This window comes from Salminus brasiliensis, chromosome 18, assembly GCF_030463535.1.
Source record: "Salminus brasiliensis chromosome 18, fSalBra1.hap2, whole genome shotgun sequence".
Taxonomy (NCBI): domain Eukaryota; kingdom Metazoa; phylum Chordata; class Actinopteri; order Characiformes; family Bryconidae; genus Salminus; species Salminus brasiliensis.
In genome coordinates, this window is record NC_132895.1 from 33507355 (window position 1) to 33526212 (window position 18858).

An 18858-nucleotide genomic window follows, 5' to 3' on the forward strand; every position below is an offset into this window, starting at 1 on the left:
TAGAAAATAAAAGTTTGTGGACGCCCCTCCTAATAAATGCATTCAGCTATTTTAAGCTGCACCCATTGTTGACACAGATGTGCAAATGCACACACACAGCTTGTCTAGTCCCTGTAGAGAAGAGGTACTGCCAATAGAATAGGACCCTCTGATGACCCTGTTGGCCAGTACAGCTCTGCCGAGTCTGGAGGAAGTCATGCTAAGCATGGTTATGCCTGTGCTCGTGTTCGGTTTCCAGGTGAATACTGGATTGATCCAAACCAGGGCTGCTCGCGGGATTCCTTCAAGGTTTACTGCAACTTCACGGCCGGAGGAGAGAGCTGCATCTTCCCCGACAAAAAGAGCGAAGGGGTGAGCATGCACACAGCCCACACCTGCCGAGGGCCTGCCGGGGGTTCGCCAGGCCGCGGTTCGGCAGCCGTCAGCGCAGTCGCAGTCAAAACCAACACAATTCCTTTTAAACACAGAGTCTCGAGGAGAGTTTGAGGGTTATTAAGGTTTTTATAGATTATTATAGATATTTGCAAATTTAATACATTTTTTTTTTTTTACCTATTTTGCATTTCAGTTTCAGGTTAGAATTGATTATTTTACTGTAGTTAAAAGATTTTTTTTAAATACTAAAAAAAAAAAAAAAAACAATTGTAGAAATAGGTCTAATAGTTTTTTTTTAATATTATTATTATTATTATTATTTTTTAATGTTAAAATTTCTTCATTATTTATTTATTTATTTATTTATTTAGGATACATTATTGGTTAAAGCTTTTAAAATATCATATTTTTTAAATTCCCTCTCTTTATTTTGAGTTGCAATTTCAGGTTGTCATACTCATTACTGAAAACTTATTTAATTATTTATTTAATATTTATTTAAGTTATAGTTATAGCCTTTTAATGTTAGAATGTTTTTATTTATTTTGGATAAAATTTCAAGTTATAATAGCTTATTATTATTATCATCATGATTATGATTATTATTTTATTTATTTTATTTTTTTAGTTCAGATTTTAGTATTTCATTGATTTATTTTGGTTAAGTTATTATAGTTTAAGCTTTTAAAATATTGTATTTTTTTTATACATTTTTACATTTTAATTATTTTATTTTAAGTTGCAATTTTAGGTCATCATAGTCATCACTGAAATATATAGCTTTTAATGTTTAGTTATACTTATTTAGTTCATTAAATAGTTCATTTTTAACTGTTTCAAAACATTTTCAGTTTGTATTTATTTTGAGTAGTAGTTAAAACTGAATTAGAAATATATACAAATAAATAAAAATGTAAAAAAGATATAGTTATAGCTTTTACATGTTAAAATGTTTTTATTTATTTCAGTATAATTTCACTTTGTGTTGTGAGTGTATTTATAGTTGTAGTGTTATGTATTTATGCACTATGTGAAGTTTTGCTTTTATGTTGGGTTTAGTTTTTATTATTCAGGCTCAGTTTGAGATAGAGCTCCTTCATATGGCAGCAATGCTGGTGTTATTGCTCTACAGCGTAGAGATTATTAGAAACAGTGCTTTATATAGTTTCCCACATATAGCTTTGTCGAGGTCCCGGTAGCACAAAGAGGTGAGATCACAGAGCTGAAGCAGAAAGCAGAGACCCTCCGACCCACCGAAGCTTCAGTCCAGCTGGAGACCCTCAGTTCAGCACTTCATCACAAACTGCATTAAAGTTTAGTTTAATATCAGAGCAGGGTTCGATTACTGTGACTGTAACCCTGAGGGCCGCCTCCTGGTCCGCATTACAATCAACTGTATTTACATTTCCCCCGAACCTTCACCCCCCTCCACTCCTTCACCCCCCTCCACTCCTTCATCCCCCTCCACTCCTTCACCCCCTCCACTCCTTCATCCCCCTCCACTCCTTCACCCCCTCCACTCCTTTACCCCCCTCCACTCCTTCATCCCCCTCCACTCCTTTACCCCCCCTCCACTCCTTTACCCCTCCACTCCTTCACCCCCCTCCACTCCTTTACCCCCTCCACTCCTTCACCCTCCTCCACTCCTTCACCCCCTCCACTCCTTCACCCCCCCTCCACTCCTTCACCCCCCTCCACTCCTTTACCCCCCTCCACTCCTTCACCCCCCCTCCACTCCTTTACCCCTCCACTCCTTTACTCCCCCTCCACTCCTTCACCCCCTCCACTCCTTTACCCTCTCTCTCTCTTACTCTCTCTCTCTCTCTCTGTTTTAACTCCCTCTCTCTCCCTCTCTCTCTCTCTCTCCCTCTGTCTCTCTCTCTTTCTCTCTCCCTCTCTCTCTCTCTCCCTCTGTCTCTCTCTCTCTCTTTCTCTCTCTCTCCCTCCCTCTCTCTTTCTCTCTCTCTCTCTCCCTCCCTCTCTTTCTCTCTCTCTCCCTCCCTCTCTCTCTCTCCCTCTCTCTCTCTCTCTCTCTCTCTCTCTCTCTCTCTCTCTCTCTCTCTATGTTTTTAACTCCCTCTCTCTTTCTCCTGCTCTGGTGTCCCAGACTAGGCTAACCTCCTGGGTGAAGGAGACTCCGGGCTCCTGGTACAGTGAATTCAAACGGGGTAAACTGGTAAGCGCACCTCCTCTGTCCTCCTCCCAAATCCCTCCTCCTGAAGCCCTCTCCTATTTTACAGAGCAAAATGGCTCGCTGGCCCAAAGACAGCCCAGGCACTTGGTATAGTCGCTACAAGCGAGGGTCAATGGTAAGTAGCACGGCGCGAGACAGGCTGCAAGAGACACGGCCTCGGCCCCGAGGTTCCCCTCACGAGCTCCTGAGGTTCTGAAGTTCTGAGCCCCCTCGGTTCCGTAGCTCTGAGGTTCCACGGCTTTGTGGTTCCGAAGTTCTGTGCAGTACCATGCAAAGGTTTTAGACCACCCAAAAACCGTGGCGTAGAACTTTAGTGTTACTGTAGATTAGATTCCCACTCCTACTTCATTTAAGCTGTAAACAATCCTTGCATCATTTTTTAATCATGTTTTAAATTTGCCCCAAAAGATTTCATTTGAAATTAGTTCATGTTATTAAATCTATATAAAATTAAAATATATATTTTATAATATCTTAATTTTAATGTATTTTAATGTTTCTTATTTTATTTAAAAATATTTTTGTATTTATATTTTTATATATATTATTTATTAATATTTTATATATCAAATATAATATAATAATTTAATTATATTTGTATTTTTAGTTTGAAAAAATATATAGTTAAATAAATATTTGAGTATTTATATTTAAAAAGTCTTAAATATTTAATATTTTTGTAGTGTTTAATAATTAAAATGTAAAAATAAATAAATAAATTATACAATAAAGTAACTCTCTCAATCCCGTGTGACCCGTTTCGGCCACAGGAAGCTGGCACTGAATTAGGCCCGATTAGCCCAAACCAGACAGACATCTCAGGTGGCCTAAGGCGTTTGCACAGTACTGTACTGTAGGTTCCGCAAGGCAGCCCAGATCTGAAGTTCTGAAGCTCCTAAGATCCGAGGTTCCATGGCACCACGGCTCTGTGGCCCTGTCTCTTGGGGGCCTGTGGTTCTGCATGGTTCTAGCTCTGGAATGGAGCACTTGGGTTCCGGTTATGGCTGAGCATGGCTGGTTCTGCACGAGCTCCTCACAGGTACGGCAGAAAAGGTGGCGACCGCTCCGGCTTACGGTCGAGCTGAGGGCAGCGTGGTCAGTTCTGAAACCTGGACCCCCGTACAGGGCCTAAACAGGCCTTTGGAATTCCGACCCCAATCAGTCCTGGCCTCCCGTTTCTCCAAAAGTGCTGAGCACCGTAGAAAACTAGCCTAGCGCTGAAGCCGCCTTGGGAAATTAGTGAAGTGCGTGGGTCAGTAGTTTTCCCCTAGTTGAGTCGGACTGACCGCGCCGGCCTTGTCCTCAGCAGCCGTAAGCTTGGGAAGGTCACTCCGAGGTGGCCGAGCCTCGCTCCGCAGCCCGAGTCGGTCACTTCCCGGGTTCCTAGCCACCGCTGACTTGCGGTTGCGAATGCGAGGTAGCGTTTCCACAGCGACGGGCTGGATGTTCACGCAAGGCGGGAAACTGGGTAGGACGTGGGTATGCACCTGAGCACACACAAGACGCTGACTGGACAGCGTCCTGGCTGCTACCTGTAGCCTTAGCCTGCTCACGACAGTACCGTGACTTTGTGACAAAAGTATTGGGACGCCTGCTCGTTCACTGCTTCTTCTGAAATCAAGGCTGTTAAAAAGATCCGATCCTGCTTTTGTTGGCCGAACTGTCTCTACTGTCCAGGGAAGAAGGCTGTGAGGATTTGATTGCATTCAGTCATCATTCCAGAGAACACCGCTCCAAAATCTAGTAGAAAACCCTCCCTGGACATTCAGGAGGAACCAGTGAATGAGCAGGTGTCTCAATACTTTTGTCCATACCGTGTATAATGTATGCATGTGTATCTTGGTTACAGTCAGGAAGTCCAGTCTGTGTGTGTGTGTGTGTGTGTGTGTGTGTGTGTGTGTGTCATACAGTCTTGCATGTGCAAGGTCTTCGATTAAGAGTGTGTGATGGCAGGCCCACGTAAGTATAAATTCACACTGTGTGTGTGTGTGTGTGTGTGTGTGTGTGTGTGTGCATGTTTACTGCATGCGCCTCGCTCTCACAGTCAGTCCCATGTATGTGTGACGGAGAGGAGGAGATGGAGGTTTCTCACATGGGTTGGTATGGAGAAAACAAACATTTGCATATTTCCCACAATGCAAATGTTGCATCACACCACAGAGAGAGAGAGAGAGGGTAGAGAGAGCTAATCCTCGTCTGTTTGTTTGTTTGTTTGTTTGTTTATGTGGATTATGGTTCCTCAGTGAAGATTAGAAACATCTGAACACTGATTAGGTGTTTTTTATTTTTCTAATGGAGAACTTTAAATGAACCCACCTGGTCCTGCAATGCACCACACCTACAGACGGACAGGTGGACAGACAGGTGGACGGACGGGTGGACGGACGGATGGACGGGCCTAATTCGCAAAATTACTAATTTTGTAAAGTTGAGAACGGCGTTGGGTGTGTCCCAATAGCGAAAGGCTATAAATAAATAAATAAGTTAATTAATTCATTAATTAAAAAAGAAAGAAATAAAAAGATATATATATATAAATAAAAAAAAATATATATATAGATAAAGATATAAATTTATATAAAGATATAAATATATATATAAAGATATATATATAAAAAAAATAATTATAATAATACAATTATTATAATAAAATAATATATTTTTGTAAATAATTGTAATAATTAAAAAGGATATTTACTGAATATATATTGGTATTTATATACATTAATTAATATATTAATATAATATATTAACAAATATACAATAATTAATATAGTAATAAATCATATGAATAAACATTTAATGTATTAATAGTTTTGAGTAAATGTCATTATTTTAAAGACTATTCTTATTTTTAATGCCTTTATGTTAAATAAAAAAATATATATAAATATAATAAAAATGTAAAAATATTTTTTTAAATGATTTATTTATGAATAAATAAAAAAACAGGAAAATGAAAATTCAAGCTATAAAAAAATATAAATATAGAAATAAATGTATTTGTGTCACGTTTGCAGTAATAAGAAAGCACACATTTATGCCTTCGCCGTCACAAGAAAAAAGCTTCTGCGCTCTGATAGGCCGCGGTCACGCTGCAGGTAAACCATTAGAAAAGCAAAGACAAAGGTAAAGACCTCTGTCTCCCGCCCGTGTCCCCGTCCATGTCCCCTCCTGTCAGGTAGTGCAAAAAGTGATTCCCTGCAAGTCTTTGGGTTTAGAGCTGGACTCTGAGAGCTTTGAGACTTCAGCACTTCGGCTTTAATCCAAAGGACTCGAGATCTGACTTGAGGCTCAACTCGTCTGCCAGAGCCTCGAGACTAGACTTGTACTCGTATCCAAAAGACTCGAGATTTAAACCACACTCTTACCCCAGAGACCAACCCTGAACTCGCACCCTAGAGTCGACTGAATCACGACCCTCAGACTCCCACTACAAATCTAAATCAAATCTGAGAGACTTGACTCAGGGTTGCACCCAGGAGACTCGACTCAGACTCACTTGCCAGAGAATCGATTCAGACTCACGGCTAACAGACTCAATATGAACTCCCGCTCCAGAGACTCACAGACTCGACTCAGACTTGCACAGACTTACGGACTCAACTCAGACTCACACAGACTTACGGACTCAACTCAGACTCTCACAGACTCAACTCAGACTCGCACAGACTCGACTCAGACTCGCACAGACTCGACTCAGACTCGCACAGACTCTACTCAGACTCTCACAGACTCAACTCAGACTCGCACAGACTCGGCTCAGCTTTACACAGACTCTACTCAGACTCGCACAGACTCTACTCAGACTCGCACAGACTACTCAGACTCGCACAGACTCTCAGACTCGCACAGACTCTCAGACTTGCACAGACTCTACTCAGCTTTACACAGACTCTCAGACTTGCACAGACTCGGCTCAGACTTGCAGCTCACAGACTCGACTTAGACTCTGATAGACTCGACTCAGACTCTGACTTGCACAGACACAAAGACTCGATTCAGACTCGCTCAGACTTTCACAGACTCGACTTCAACTTCAAGCCCACTATCCCATCTGTTGGGAATAATGCCAGCGTTTAGTCCATTTCCACCTTTTACGGGAGTCTGACCTCTCAGATGAATTAAAGGAAGGTGTGATGTGTAGTTTTCAAATGACCCTGCCTCTGACTCTCGAACCCGGACCTTTCCTTTTTTATGTTTATTTTTTAAATCTTTTTAATCATAGCTCTCCTACGCGGACGCAGAAGGAAACCCCATCGGCGTGGTCCAGATGACGTTCCTGCGCTTGCTAAGTGCCAGCGCCCGGCAGAACCTCACCTACAACTGCTACCAGTCCGTAGCCTGGCATGACCAGGATCTGGACTCGTACGACAAGGCCATCCGGTTCCTGGGCTCCAACGACGAGGAGATGTCTTATGACAACAACCCCTACATCAGAGCCGCTGTGGACGGATGCGCGGTGAGTTAAACAGCTGGCGGGACAGTAGGATGATTCTCTATATCTAGTCCCCGCTCAGTGTCAGGGTCTCGGCGACCCTATTTTCCGACCGTTCAGTGATTTGGGTTCTTTGCTTTGTTGCACACGTTCCACAACTTTTATAGAACCACTTCTGGTTCCTTGAGCTAACGGGTTCTTTGAGCAGTGCCATAGGAGAACCTGGCTTCTCTTTCTATGGCTTCGCTCAAAGAACCCCACAGTCACTCAACTGAACCCGAGCAAGGCGTTCTGGCAAGAACTGGCTTCTGTAGAAGGGAACCTTCACGTCAGGTTCCTTAACCCGATAAAACCCCATCATTTTTAGGTAATGGTGTCTTAGAACGTATGTCCTAACCCTCCTCCTCCTCTCGTCCCGCAGTTGAAAAAGGGCTACGAAAAGACTGTTCTTGAGATCAACACGCCCAAAGTGGAGCAGGTACCGTTCGTCGACATCATGTTCAACGACTTCGGCGGAGCCGCGCAGAAGTTCGGCTTTGAGGTCGGCCCGGCCTGCTTTATCGGCTAAGACTGTTTGTTCACTGAGCGCACCGAAAAAGAGCAAAACTCCAAAAAAAATTCAAATAAACAAATAAACACCACCACCAAAACCCAATCGTATTCCTCCTCTCAGAAAACAAAACACAAGAAAGGAAAAAGGCAACGATTTTGTAAAGTTTTCTAAAGTTTTGTTTCCAAGCAGATCAAAGAAAGGATAAAAGCAATTGAGGAAGTTCTAAACACAGCAGATCAGAAAGATCAATCAGTTCGCGGAAGATCAATCGGAGATCAGCAACCTTTTGAACCTCAAAGTACCCTCTCCCGTCACATGCAAGTTTTGAAACTGGATGAGTCGAATGCTAGCTAGCTAACTCCCTCACTCTCCCTCTCTCTCTGTCTGTGTCTTTGAACCCTCTACTACCCCCAATGCCCCGCCCCGCTCTTTGTGCCATATTCTGACCCCCCCCCCACACACATCACCACCCATGCTGTATAGACTTAGTATTGAGCAGCCATGATCTAGTCTTCCCATGATGCTCTTCCTTCAGGTTGGAAGCTTCCCCACATGGTTCTTGCTCGTGTTTCTACTGCCACCTAGTCTTCCGTTAATTTCCGTTCATTTTGACGAGCTTCCTGTTTTTTATTTTTGTGCATATTTGTCTTTCCATCCCGTCGGGAATGGCGCTTATATATAAATATATATAAATATTTTTTTGTATGTTTGTAAGTACTTTTTGTATATTTTCTTCTGGATGTTTTTTTTTATATATATTCTGGCTTCAAAACGTGCATGTGAACCATTGGGCGAGAAGGACACTTCCATACGCTCTCCCTTGACCAAATCTACCAGTGAGCCTTGGCGAAAACAAACAAACAAATAATAAAAAAAAGACAACGACAAAATAAAGGAAACGCCCAGAATTGATGATGATATTTTAAAGGGGTTTTTTTTACGTTTTTTTTTTTTTTTGGTTTTGTTTTAACTTCAATGCCAATAAAAGGGTCCGAATCATCATGTGAGCAATAATAATAAAAATAATAATAATAATAATAATAAATGTTCATTTTTTGAAGTTGAAGTCACGCCTAACTACCTTGCAGACTTGCAGGCTCTCTGAGCTCTCTGAGCGTCTGAGTGATTGCATCTTTTATCCTTTTTCTTTCAACACTCTTGCGTCTGTCGGAGCGAGGAAAAAAACAAACCCGGGAATAAAAAAAAGATTAAAAATAATAAGGCATGCAAGATGGGAGACAGTGTCACTGAGGAAACACATTATCTGTAAACTAGGTGCTATTTCCTTCTGCCTGTGGTGCTATATACATACATCTATATATAAATATATATTTCTCCTTTTGTTTTTTGTTTTGTTTGCTTAAATTTTTTGTTCGTTAATTTGTTCGTTTATTTGTTTCCATTCGCCAGCGATGCTGATTTCCATGTCCTCAGTTTCCTTCATATTTTTGTTTTCCTTTTTTCTTTCTTTTTTGGGGAAATATCTTTATGCATGCCGATCCACTCATATTCATAGTCCTACAAAAAAACGACACTTTTTGTTTTTCCATCGTAACTAACCTTAACTAGCCTTTTCCGCCCAGACGCGTAAAAGATGTCGCCGAACATGCAGTACGCGATCTGTAATTAGGTGCTTCAGACTAGGAGCTAATTTATGTAGCGTAGCGCAACGTAGCGTAACGTAGTCCTCCACAGCACATTTCTCGCTATTGCCGTCGCCGTTTTACGGTGTGTCCTGGAGCTTTTCTCCCACTAACGGAAACGAGTGCAGGTACGGGTGAAAGCATCTTGAAAGGTCCGAAAGAGTCCAGAGGAGCAGTAGGACATTCGTAACATCTTTTCCTCTCCTGCCAGAGATAGCACACTTCACGTAAAAGCCGAGCATAAAAAACAATCGTCACTTTTTAACGCAAGGTTGTGTACGCATGTGGTAGCTAGACTAGGATAGGTTTTCCCTCTAGGACCTATAGGACAAATCACATTACACACTAGAGGCTTGGATGACAAACAGTTTTTTATTGTTTCTTTTGTTTGTTTGTTTGTTTTTTTTTAAACATTGCGTTTTATTCACACTTTTTATTTGCGATTTTCTTTTTGTTGTTGTTGCGATTTCCGCCTTCTTTTTTGCCACTAGCGATGTTTCTTAAGCACTCTACGTCAGCTTACACCACTACGCCGGCTACTGCCAAACCTTTTTTTTTTCTTTTCCTTCTTTTTTTTCATTTTTAATTTCTATTCATCTTAAATATGACTTGAACTGCTTCTTAAAGACGATTAATAACATGGACGAAAACAAATTGTCAACAAAATAATGTCTATTATATTAAAAACACACATTTCTGTAAATTTCCAAAAACCAGCAGTGATGCTGCCATATTTTTCTGTTTTTAATTTGTATTTTTTTTTTTTTAGGGTTTTTTTTTGTAATATTTGTTTATTTGTTCGTCTGTTTTAAGGTCTTGTTAAACCTGTGTAAGAGAGGATAGAAGATATATTGGTTTTGTGTCAATAAATTCAAGTTTACTGTGGCCACCCACCCTTTGTATGTCTTTTGAAGCATTAAAAAAAATCTGTATGCATGAAAATGACGAAAGCTTTTTTTTCCTCTTAACGTTATAACGCCATACCCCCGCAGTTGATTTTGGGCCCAGACGAATTTTCTATATAAAATATATAAACGTTTCCAGTGCTCAGACTGAATTATCCTTACTTGTGAAATGGAGAGAGAGCCAGGATGTTGTAACTCTCTACCAAAGATGATGTTTCTTCTGTAGTATATTTATTGTATTATTTAAAAAAACAATAATAAATGTTAATTGATACCAGTAGTGTTACCATGACCCACACTCTTTATCCCTGATCCAGAAACAGCAGAAGATCAGCTGAAGATCACTGTTGCTTTTTAATGACGAAGCCATTTGGTCATCAGACCACCGGTCACCATTGCTTCCTGTTGTGGAGGGTAGGTGGTTTTGGGGCGAGGGTGGGGGGTGAGGGTTGGGCGGAGGGTGGGTTTTGTGGTGAATGTAACACGTGACCCTTTTTTTCGCTCACTTTACGAAGTTTTTGCAGAACTATTTGGGTAATGTTTTCCGAAGTCTTGAAACTAGCTGCATTCCAAAGCCTAGCCTGCAGCCGAGGAACAGCCTTCTGTGACGTAGGGGCCGAGAAGGTGACGGACTCCAGAAATGCAGCCTACGGAGGACGCAGCTGGTGTATCCTTCCAGGCCATTGTTTAGTCCTACCGAGGACCTGGCCTACCTTGGCTCTGGCCTAGCCTTTGGGACACAGCTACATTTGCTAAAGAGCTCTTAGACGTTTGTAAGTGTTCCCGTTCATTTTAAACCTCTAATTACAGCCGGAATTCAGGCAAGTGTCCAACCTTTCTTAGAAGGCATCATGAGATCTGTCTGGAGTACAACTACGAAGACACTCACCCAGATCTGAAAAAAAAAAAAGCCCAGTCCCGGCTGAGGAACAGCATCTCCACAACTTATTGCTGCCACCACCATGCTTCACTGTTGGCAGTTTCTGCAGCACAGGGTTTGAATGCCTATGCTGGATCATTGTCTTGCTGCAAAACCCAACTATGTTTGAGCTTCAGCTCATGAACAGACGGACGCTTACAAATTCTCTGATGCAGAGGAGAATTCATGCTTCCTTTGATAACAAGCCAGATCCTGAGGAAGCTAAACATCCCCACAGTGTCACACTACCACCACCGTGTTTGAAAGATGGCATGGTGTTCCTACAGTGACCCACAGTATCAGCTTTAGGACGAATATAAAGGGTCAGAAGACTTTGGTGGGATTGTGCAGGTGCTGATGATGGAGTTCCTCTATGTTCCCCTGGAACCTGTCGTGACATAATCGACCACTCCGCTGCTGTTGGAAGGTCAGCCACACCCAGGAGGATTCAACCACAGTCCTAGGTTTCTCTGTTTGTAGATAATGGTTCCATGATGTTCTAGGACCTAGTCTGGGTACATTTTAACTGCATGTTCCTCATCTCTTCTGATTTTTCTTGGTTTAGCATGCTCGCGCAAACCTTTTGCCCGACTACGCCGATTCTAAACCTGCTGCTAAAATTCTGCATCACTGGCTGCATTTATGCCTGGCTGTGTTCAATCAGCTGAATCTCGTTACCTGCTTGAGGGATGCGACATAATTATTCTTGTTACACAAAATAAAACATGTTCATCCTCTAAAAAAAGATTACATCTCCCACGTCAGGCATAAAATCCTAATTAATATTATCCTCGAGGCATGCGAGCCATATTTACGAGAAAACGTGACAGGGTGGTAAACGTCATCTTATAATGGCTATAGGTTCTCATGTGGTCAGGTTCCTGACCTAGCACCTGTTTGTACGCTACAGGGAACAGACCGGGAAATAAAGTTCTTCCCTGTTAAAAGTTTAAGATCCTCGAGGAACCTTTGGAGGTTCTTCAATTTGAATCTGTGGAGGAACGTCTCAAGAAGAAAAGGTTTCCTTGAAGGTTCCTCAAAGCATCTTAAGAGGTTCCTCCACAGTTTTAAACTGAAGTTCCTCAAGGATCGAGCGTATTTTCCGTGACGGGGCGGTTGGGTTGAGCTTGACGGACCTTGTTTAACCTGAAGAACGTCAGAACTTGCCCCTTTTTTCGTTTCCTGCCTGTCCCAAATGCTCGGATGATTTTTCACTGGCCGTGAATCATGATCCAGACCTTTTCCCGCCTCCCACTGTTGCCCTTCTTGGAAGGAAATTCTCATTTTCCACCGCAGCCCACCGAGCTTCTGTCTGCTGTTCTTTGTACCAAAATCCGAGCCACCAGTTCCAGCCATTCCTGACTGAAGCTTTAACAGTTCGAAGCTCACACAGCTCAAGGAGAAGGTGGTGTAAAACACTGGTAACGATGTGTAATTGCTGCGAACCGCTGGTCCCTAGAACTCCGTTCCTTAAGGACCTGACGCGGCCTAGATCCATATAAAGCAGCTCGGGCTGCAAGGGAAGCTAGCAGAGCATGTAGCATTAGCATATTCATACTGCCGTGCCCTCACACTGCTGTACCAGGACCAGGGGCGCCTTAATAAGACTGGGAATTACGGGTCGCTTTCGCAGCCTGTTCTTGATCTTAATTATCCTGACAATTCCCGATGGGAAAGTCTCTTTTTAAGGGCGGGTGCAGGTGAGCCTAACGTCTTTTATTCATGGCTTTCATCATTTGTCCTACAGGAAATCATTTAGCATAATGGGCTTAATTGTCAGAATCCAAATAAATGTGCGTCGGTGGGTTAACTGGGTTAATTGTTGTAACTGTTGGGAACGAATTGCACGTCAGTAGACCTTCACCACCTTTATTACTCGCAGGGCCTTGGCCACAACTTTTGCAGCATGGTGAGCCAGCTTGAACCCACTGGTATTATCGTAGAGACCACCCTTACTTTAAACTGCACTCGTTGCTGACAGATGTGCAAATGCACATACACAGCTTGTCTAGTCCCTATAGAGGAAATACTGCGACTAGAATAGACTAGACTCACTGGAGCAGGGAAGCCTTGAAGAACCTGTAGGCACCATGCTGGTTAACACCAGGCGTGGGCTATAGAGGGGGTGTAAAGCCTTTTGGATGGGATGAGTTGGGGATGACGAGGTGGGATGACGATCATCCATCCAACATCCTGACCTCTAACAAATGCTCTTGTCGCTGAATGCCATCAAATCCTCACAGCAATCTAGTAACAAACAATAAACCTTCCCTGGACAGTAGAGACAGTTACTCCAACAAAAGCAGGAATACCTTTGATGTAGGAGGAAATGATGGGAACGGAGTGTCCCAATACTTTTGTCCATATAATATTTGACTTCATGCACCAAATCTTATTTGGGTAACGGACGCATAAGCATTAGCATTTGTTGCTAACATGACCTACCAAGCTAACCAAAGACAGTTTTCTACTACCTGCAACAATGACCAATGTTCTGACCGCTAGTCTAGTCTGGGGGTCGTGAGTTTGAAACCCGAGCCATGCCGTTTTGCCATCAGCAGCCAGAGTCAGAAAGAGCACAACTGGCCGTGCTCTCTCCAGACAGGTAGAGAGTGCTCCTCGCACAGGCGTTAGCTGTTAGCTGTCTTCACTCGCATGAGCAATGCTTGCCAGTGCCTCCCCAGCTGTGTCTCTACCCTGTGTGTAAAATTAGGCGTATGGACCTTAAGGACCCCTTAAAACCGCCTTCGCCGCCAACTGGCCCAGCCCATTTATATGGTCCTATATAAACACTGCCACCGATAAACACGCCGGGAGTCGTCGAACATGCACTCGTCCATGAGGTGCTCGCTCGCTTACTGGCCACACCAAGGCCTCTTATCTCCGCCTGGGAGGCTGACCAATACCCCGCGGTGATGATTGTTCCACATAACTAGACGGAAAGCATGTCTTTCACAGGCTCCGCAGGTAGAAATGAGACACGGCAGGGAAAGTGTTCTAGCATTTGAAAGGTACCATCAAGCAAAGCCTCGGTTACGCCCGCTGGGTGGTGTAAGGTGGAGTTTTTTTTTTCTGGAGTGAAAAGCAAGGCAGCCAGGCGGGCGGAGGGGGGGGGGGTTGTGTTTGATGTGTAAATGTGTGGTGTGCATGCGGCGTATGATGTTGGACTCCAGGGAGAGGGAGGTGAATTAGGCAGGAGTGCTGCTCAAAATCAGATAGGGTGAAGCTACCGTAGGTGTCATTAGCCTGGGACAGGTGTTGACCGGAGTAAATCGCGGTCACATCAGGATATGATGACCAGCTACCTGCGTAATAGTGGAAACCGCTAACCTTGGCTCGGATCGACGGCCCCACAACGGCCGCTGGGAGGCGCTCAACGTGCGAGAAGTCCTCCGTTCTCGGCAGACCTTCGCCTCCACGGTCGTTTCTGAGATGCTACCATCCATCGTAACCAACTGCCCAACTCGTCCCATCCAAAAGCACCAACCATCATTCCACTGCTCCACAGTTCAATGCCGGGGGGCTTTATACCCCCTCTATAGCCCACGCCTGGCATTAGGAGGCAATTAGGAGGTGCCAACAGGTCCCATCAAAGGTCCCATCAAAGTTTAGAGAGTCCTATTCTATTGGCAGTCCTTTCATTACAAGGACATGCAGTGCATGGTCTCCATCATCTCACACACACACTCACACACAGGTGCAGGAGATGGCATACGTTTGGCAGTGCCCAGGAGAGTTGGCACTCCCTCATCAAAGGCTTTATTTGACAAGGTGCCAGCGCTAGCGAGTGTACACTAATTAGATCGAGTTTGTCAACAGCAGCGCAGAAGTGTCTGGCCGGAAGTGTGTGTGTGTGTGTGTGTGTGTGTGTGTGTGTGTACGTCTTTAAGAAGAGGTTTGATTGAAGTAATTGAGTAATCAGTCCTCAGCGTAAACCTGACTGAACCAGAGCTCGGACTCCCAGAGTTCCATAAAGCACCATTCGGTGTGGCAGACGCTCCGGTTCTTTGTCACCTTAGTTCCTTTAGACATGAACGTCTTTCTGGCAGCTAGAACTGAGAACATGTCGGGGAACCCCTCACCTTTTCCCCCTGCTTACTCCTATTGACATCATACGGACAAAAGTATTGGGACAATGTGGGGTCGGTTCTCCTTTGCTCTAAGCTCTAACAGCAGCAGGTCTGGAGCTCTGTAGTCAGAGGCTTTTCTACACTACCCTCTGAGCTCGGCACCCAGCCCTGACCCCGATAGCCATAGAAGCTTTTTAGAACCACCTTCGGTTCTAAAAAAAGTGCTCTGGTTCTTCTATGGAACCGCTGGAAGAATTCTTTGTAGATCCACCTGGCTGGTGTTCAGCATCTGTTGACGCTCAGTATTAATATCAGCACATCTTCTACACTCTTAAAAATAAAGGAGCTACATAGGGTTCTTTGAGCAATACCATGGAAGAACCATGTTGGAAATGGAGCAGAGGGACAAATATGGTTCTCCTGCAGCCAAAAGTGGTTCTTCCTTTGGGACTGGAAGTGGTTCTTCTATGGAGCTTGGAGCCCATCACCAGCAAAGAACCTATAAAAGACTCTTTGAGCAAAGCCGTAGAAGAACCACCTTCGGTTCCATCAAGTGGTTCTTCAATGAAACCGCTCAAAGAACCCTTTGGGGGTTTGCTGAGAGAAGCTGCTTTTCACAGACCACCCCAGAGTGCAGACCTCGACATCGTTGAATGTGTTTTACCGATCTGGCTGTTTAAATCGTCTGAGATCAAAAACTTTAAAAAAAGAACTCGGTTTGAACCCTGATTATTATTTTTTTGATCTGTTAATTGATTCATCCGTGCTCCGCCCACATTTCACTCATGCCCCGCCCACTAATACACTGTAGCTTCATAGCTACTGTTGCTAGACTAGTTTTAAAATCTTTTCTATGAGAAACAGAAACAGAGAAATTGTAGACGGGTTCCTAAAAAACAACACACACACACACGCACACACGCACACACACACAAACACACACATACAGGTGTGAATATATTGGTAATCCAGCTGTCTGGGGTGTGATGTGTTGTTGAGCTGTTTGTCTTTTATCTGTGCACACACACACACACACACACACACACACACACACGTGTTGACGGCTAGGTAAACACTACAGCCAATATACACACCTCAACTGCTGTGTGTGTGTGTGTGTGTGTGTGTGTGTGTGTGTGTTTATTTTCCAGGAGAAGAAGTGAAATGATTAGTTTGGCCAAACACACCTGAGGCCAAGCATCCACACACACACACACACACACACATACACACACACACACAGATACGGATACAGATGGGATGTGAATTACTGTCATCTTGTGTCTGTGCACAGCAGCTATTACAGAGAGAGAGGGAGAGAGGTAAAGAAAGTGATGGGATAGAAAGAGAGGGCGATAAGTAGGAAAGAAAAGAATGATGCACTAAATGGACAAAAGTATTGGGACACCTCCACGCTATTCCATCTACAGGAGCTTTTCTGACGCCCTATTCTAAACCCATAGGCTGTATTAATATGGAGCTGGTCCCCCTTTGCTCTAAGCTCTACCAGCAGCAGCAGCAGGTCTGGAGCTCTGCTGCAGTTACTGAGTCAGTTGGAGGCTTTTCTGCACTCTGCTCTGAGCTCAGCACTCGGCCCTGACCCCGCTCTGTAACTTTACGTGGTCTGACAGACACTCGGTGGACACTGAGCTGCTCTCTGTGAGCTGTTCCTCCTAAACTCTTCCACTGTTCAATAATAACACCACTCACAGCTGATGGAGGAAGATCTAGGAGGGAAGGTCTAAATTTCACCAGCTGACTTGTAGTTGTAGTTGTAGTTGGTGCAGCGGTGTCTCCTATTACATACAGAACCACGCTGGAGTTCAGTGAGCTCTTCAGAACCCGCTCCCGTTCTTTCACTGATGTGTGGAGGAAAGGCAGACTGCAGGGCTAGGGACTGAATCAGACACCTGAACTCAGTGATTAAAAGGGGCGTCCCAATACTTTTGTCTTTTTATAGTGTAACATGACAGGAAGACAGAAAGAGTAGGGTATGTAGCCTCCAATGACTTTAAAGGTCTCAGGGGACGCTGGATCTTCTCCCTCTGTTCCCATCAGCCGGAATCTCGACTTCTGTTTACTCTGGCCGGCTTCTTTCCTGCCTCGTAATTTCCACACCAGTCATCACTCCTCCATCAAGCCCTTCGCTAGGGAAAGTAAGATAAGGAAGGAATGAAGAGATGGTGCGTAGATGACAGAGAACAGCCAGTCAGCAGCAGCGGGAAGGCCATCAGGGGCTTCTTTAAGGGAACGTTGGGAGAGGCCTTACTTTGATCCCTCTGATGCTTGCATTATTCATCCACAGAGGAGGTGGATCACTGTCTCTCCGTCCTGTACCTGCCATGTTCAACAGCCCGGACGACTCTGCAGAGTGACGCGTCTCCTCATGAAGACTGAGCACTGCTGACGTTCCTTTCATCCCAGCTAAATTGCATCAGTGAGCGGTACGAGGTGAGCGCTGCCCCTGGTGACTGAGCACTCCAGGGGAGCCAAAAAGCAAGCCTTTCAGTATCAAGGTCAGGGGTTCAAACCTCTGTGTGAAACACCATGTTCTTCTAAGAGGCTTTGAAAGAGCGCTACTGTGAATGGCAAGTACAGTGGGAATCCCACCCTTCTGCTGTCGATCCACAGGTCGGGCTTTTCCAGAAGGTCGCAGGAGTAAGATCTTGGAACTCCTGGGTAATCTGGTGTGGGAAAGTCTTGAGAACTAACGGGGCCCAATGTTTTTGAAAAATCCAAATGTTGCTCCTGCATTATCCCAAAACAAATTACTTAAAGACATTTGGGTTACTACGCCCTGGGCTTAAAATTTGTTGGTGTTTCTTGAAGATCTTTGCGTTCCTACACCCTAGGCTTACAGTTTGTTGCCGTTTAATGAGGAACCTTGGGTTACACCCTAGGATTAAGGTTTGTTGGTGTTTCTTGAAGAACTTTGGTTTGGTGCACCCTAGACTTGAGGTTCATTGGTGTTTCTTGAAGAATATTGAGGTACTACACCCTAGGCTTAAAATTTGTTGGTGTTTCTTGAAGACCTTTGCTTTACTACACCTTAGGTTTAAGGTTTATTGGTGTTTCCTGAAGAACCGTGGTTTAGTGCACCTTAAGCTTAAGGTACATTGGTGGTTCTTTAAGATTACAGGGTTGTTGCACCTTAGGCTTAAGGGTTGTTGGTGTTTTTTGAAGAACCTTGGGTTACTACACGCTAGGAATAAGGTATGTTGGTGTTTCTTGAAGAACCTTGGGTTGCGGTGCCCTGGGATTTAGGGCTCATTGGCGTTTCCTTAAGATTACTGGGTTGTTGCACTTTAGGCTTAAGTTTTTTTGTGTTTTTTGAAGAACCTTGGTTTACTACACCCTAGGCTTAAGGTTTGTTGGTGTTTCTCAAAGAACCTTGGTTTAGTGCACTCTAGACTTGGGGTCCGTTGGTTTTTCTTGAAGAATATTGGGTTACCACACCCTAGGCTTACAGTTTGTTGGAGTTTCTTGAAGAACCTTGGGTTGCGGTGCCCTGGGATTTAGGGCTCATTGGCGTTTCCTTAAGATTACTGGGTTGTTGTACTTTAGGCTTGAGGTTTTTTGTGTTTTTTGAAGAACCTTGCTTTACTACACCTTAGGATTAAGGTTTGTTGGTGTTTCTTGAAGAACCTTGGTTTGGTGCACCATAGACTTAGGGTTCATCTGTGTTTCTTGAAGAATATTGAGGTACTTCACCCTTGGCTTAGGATTTGTTGGTGTTTCCTAAAGAACCTTTCTTGTTTTGA

General features: G+C 43.8%; 1 protein-coding gene across 2 annotated transcripts in view; it reads left to right on the plus strand.

Moving 5' to 3' along the window:
• The window catches only part of col5a1 (procollagen, type V, alpha 1), a 93099-nt gene extending 82714 nt beyond the window's left edge, over positions 1-10385 (plus strand). Inside the window, exons 63-66 of one of the 2 annotated variants that reach the window (XM_072662620.1) lie at positions 239-351; positions 2483-2551; positions 6798-7031; positions 7429-10385. In XM_072662620.1, coding sequence (XP_072518721.1) covers positions 239-351; positions 2483-2551; positions 6798-7031; positions 7429-7575 — 563 coding nt within the window. In that variant the 3' untranslated portion in view covers positions 7576-10385. Of the gene's footprint in view, positions 1-238; positions 352-2482; positions 2552-2615; positions 2685-6797; positions 7032-7428 lie in introns of both variants that reach the window. The other variant, XM_072662621.1, reaches the window with a different exon arrangement.
• The last annotated feature ends 8473 nt before the right edge of the window (positions 10386-18858 follow it).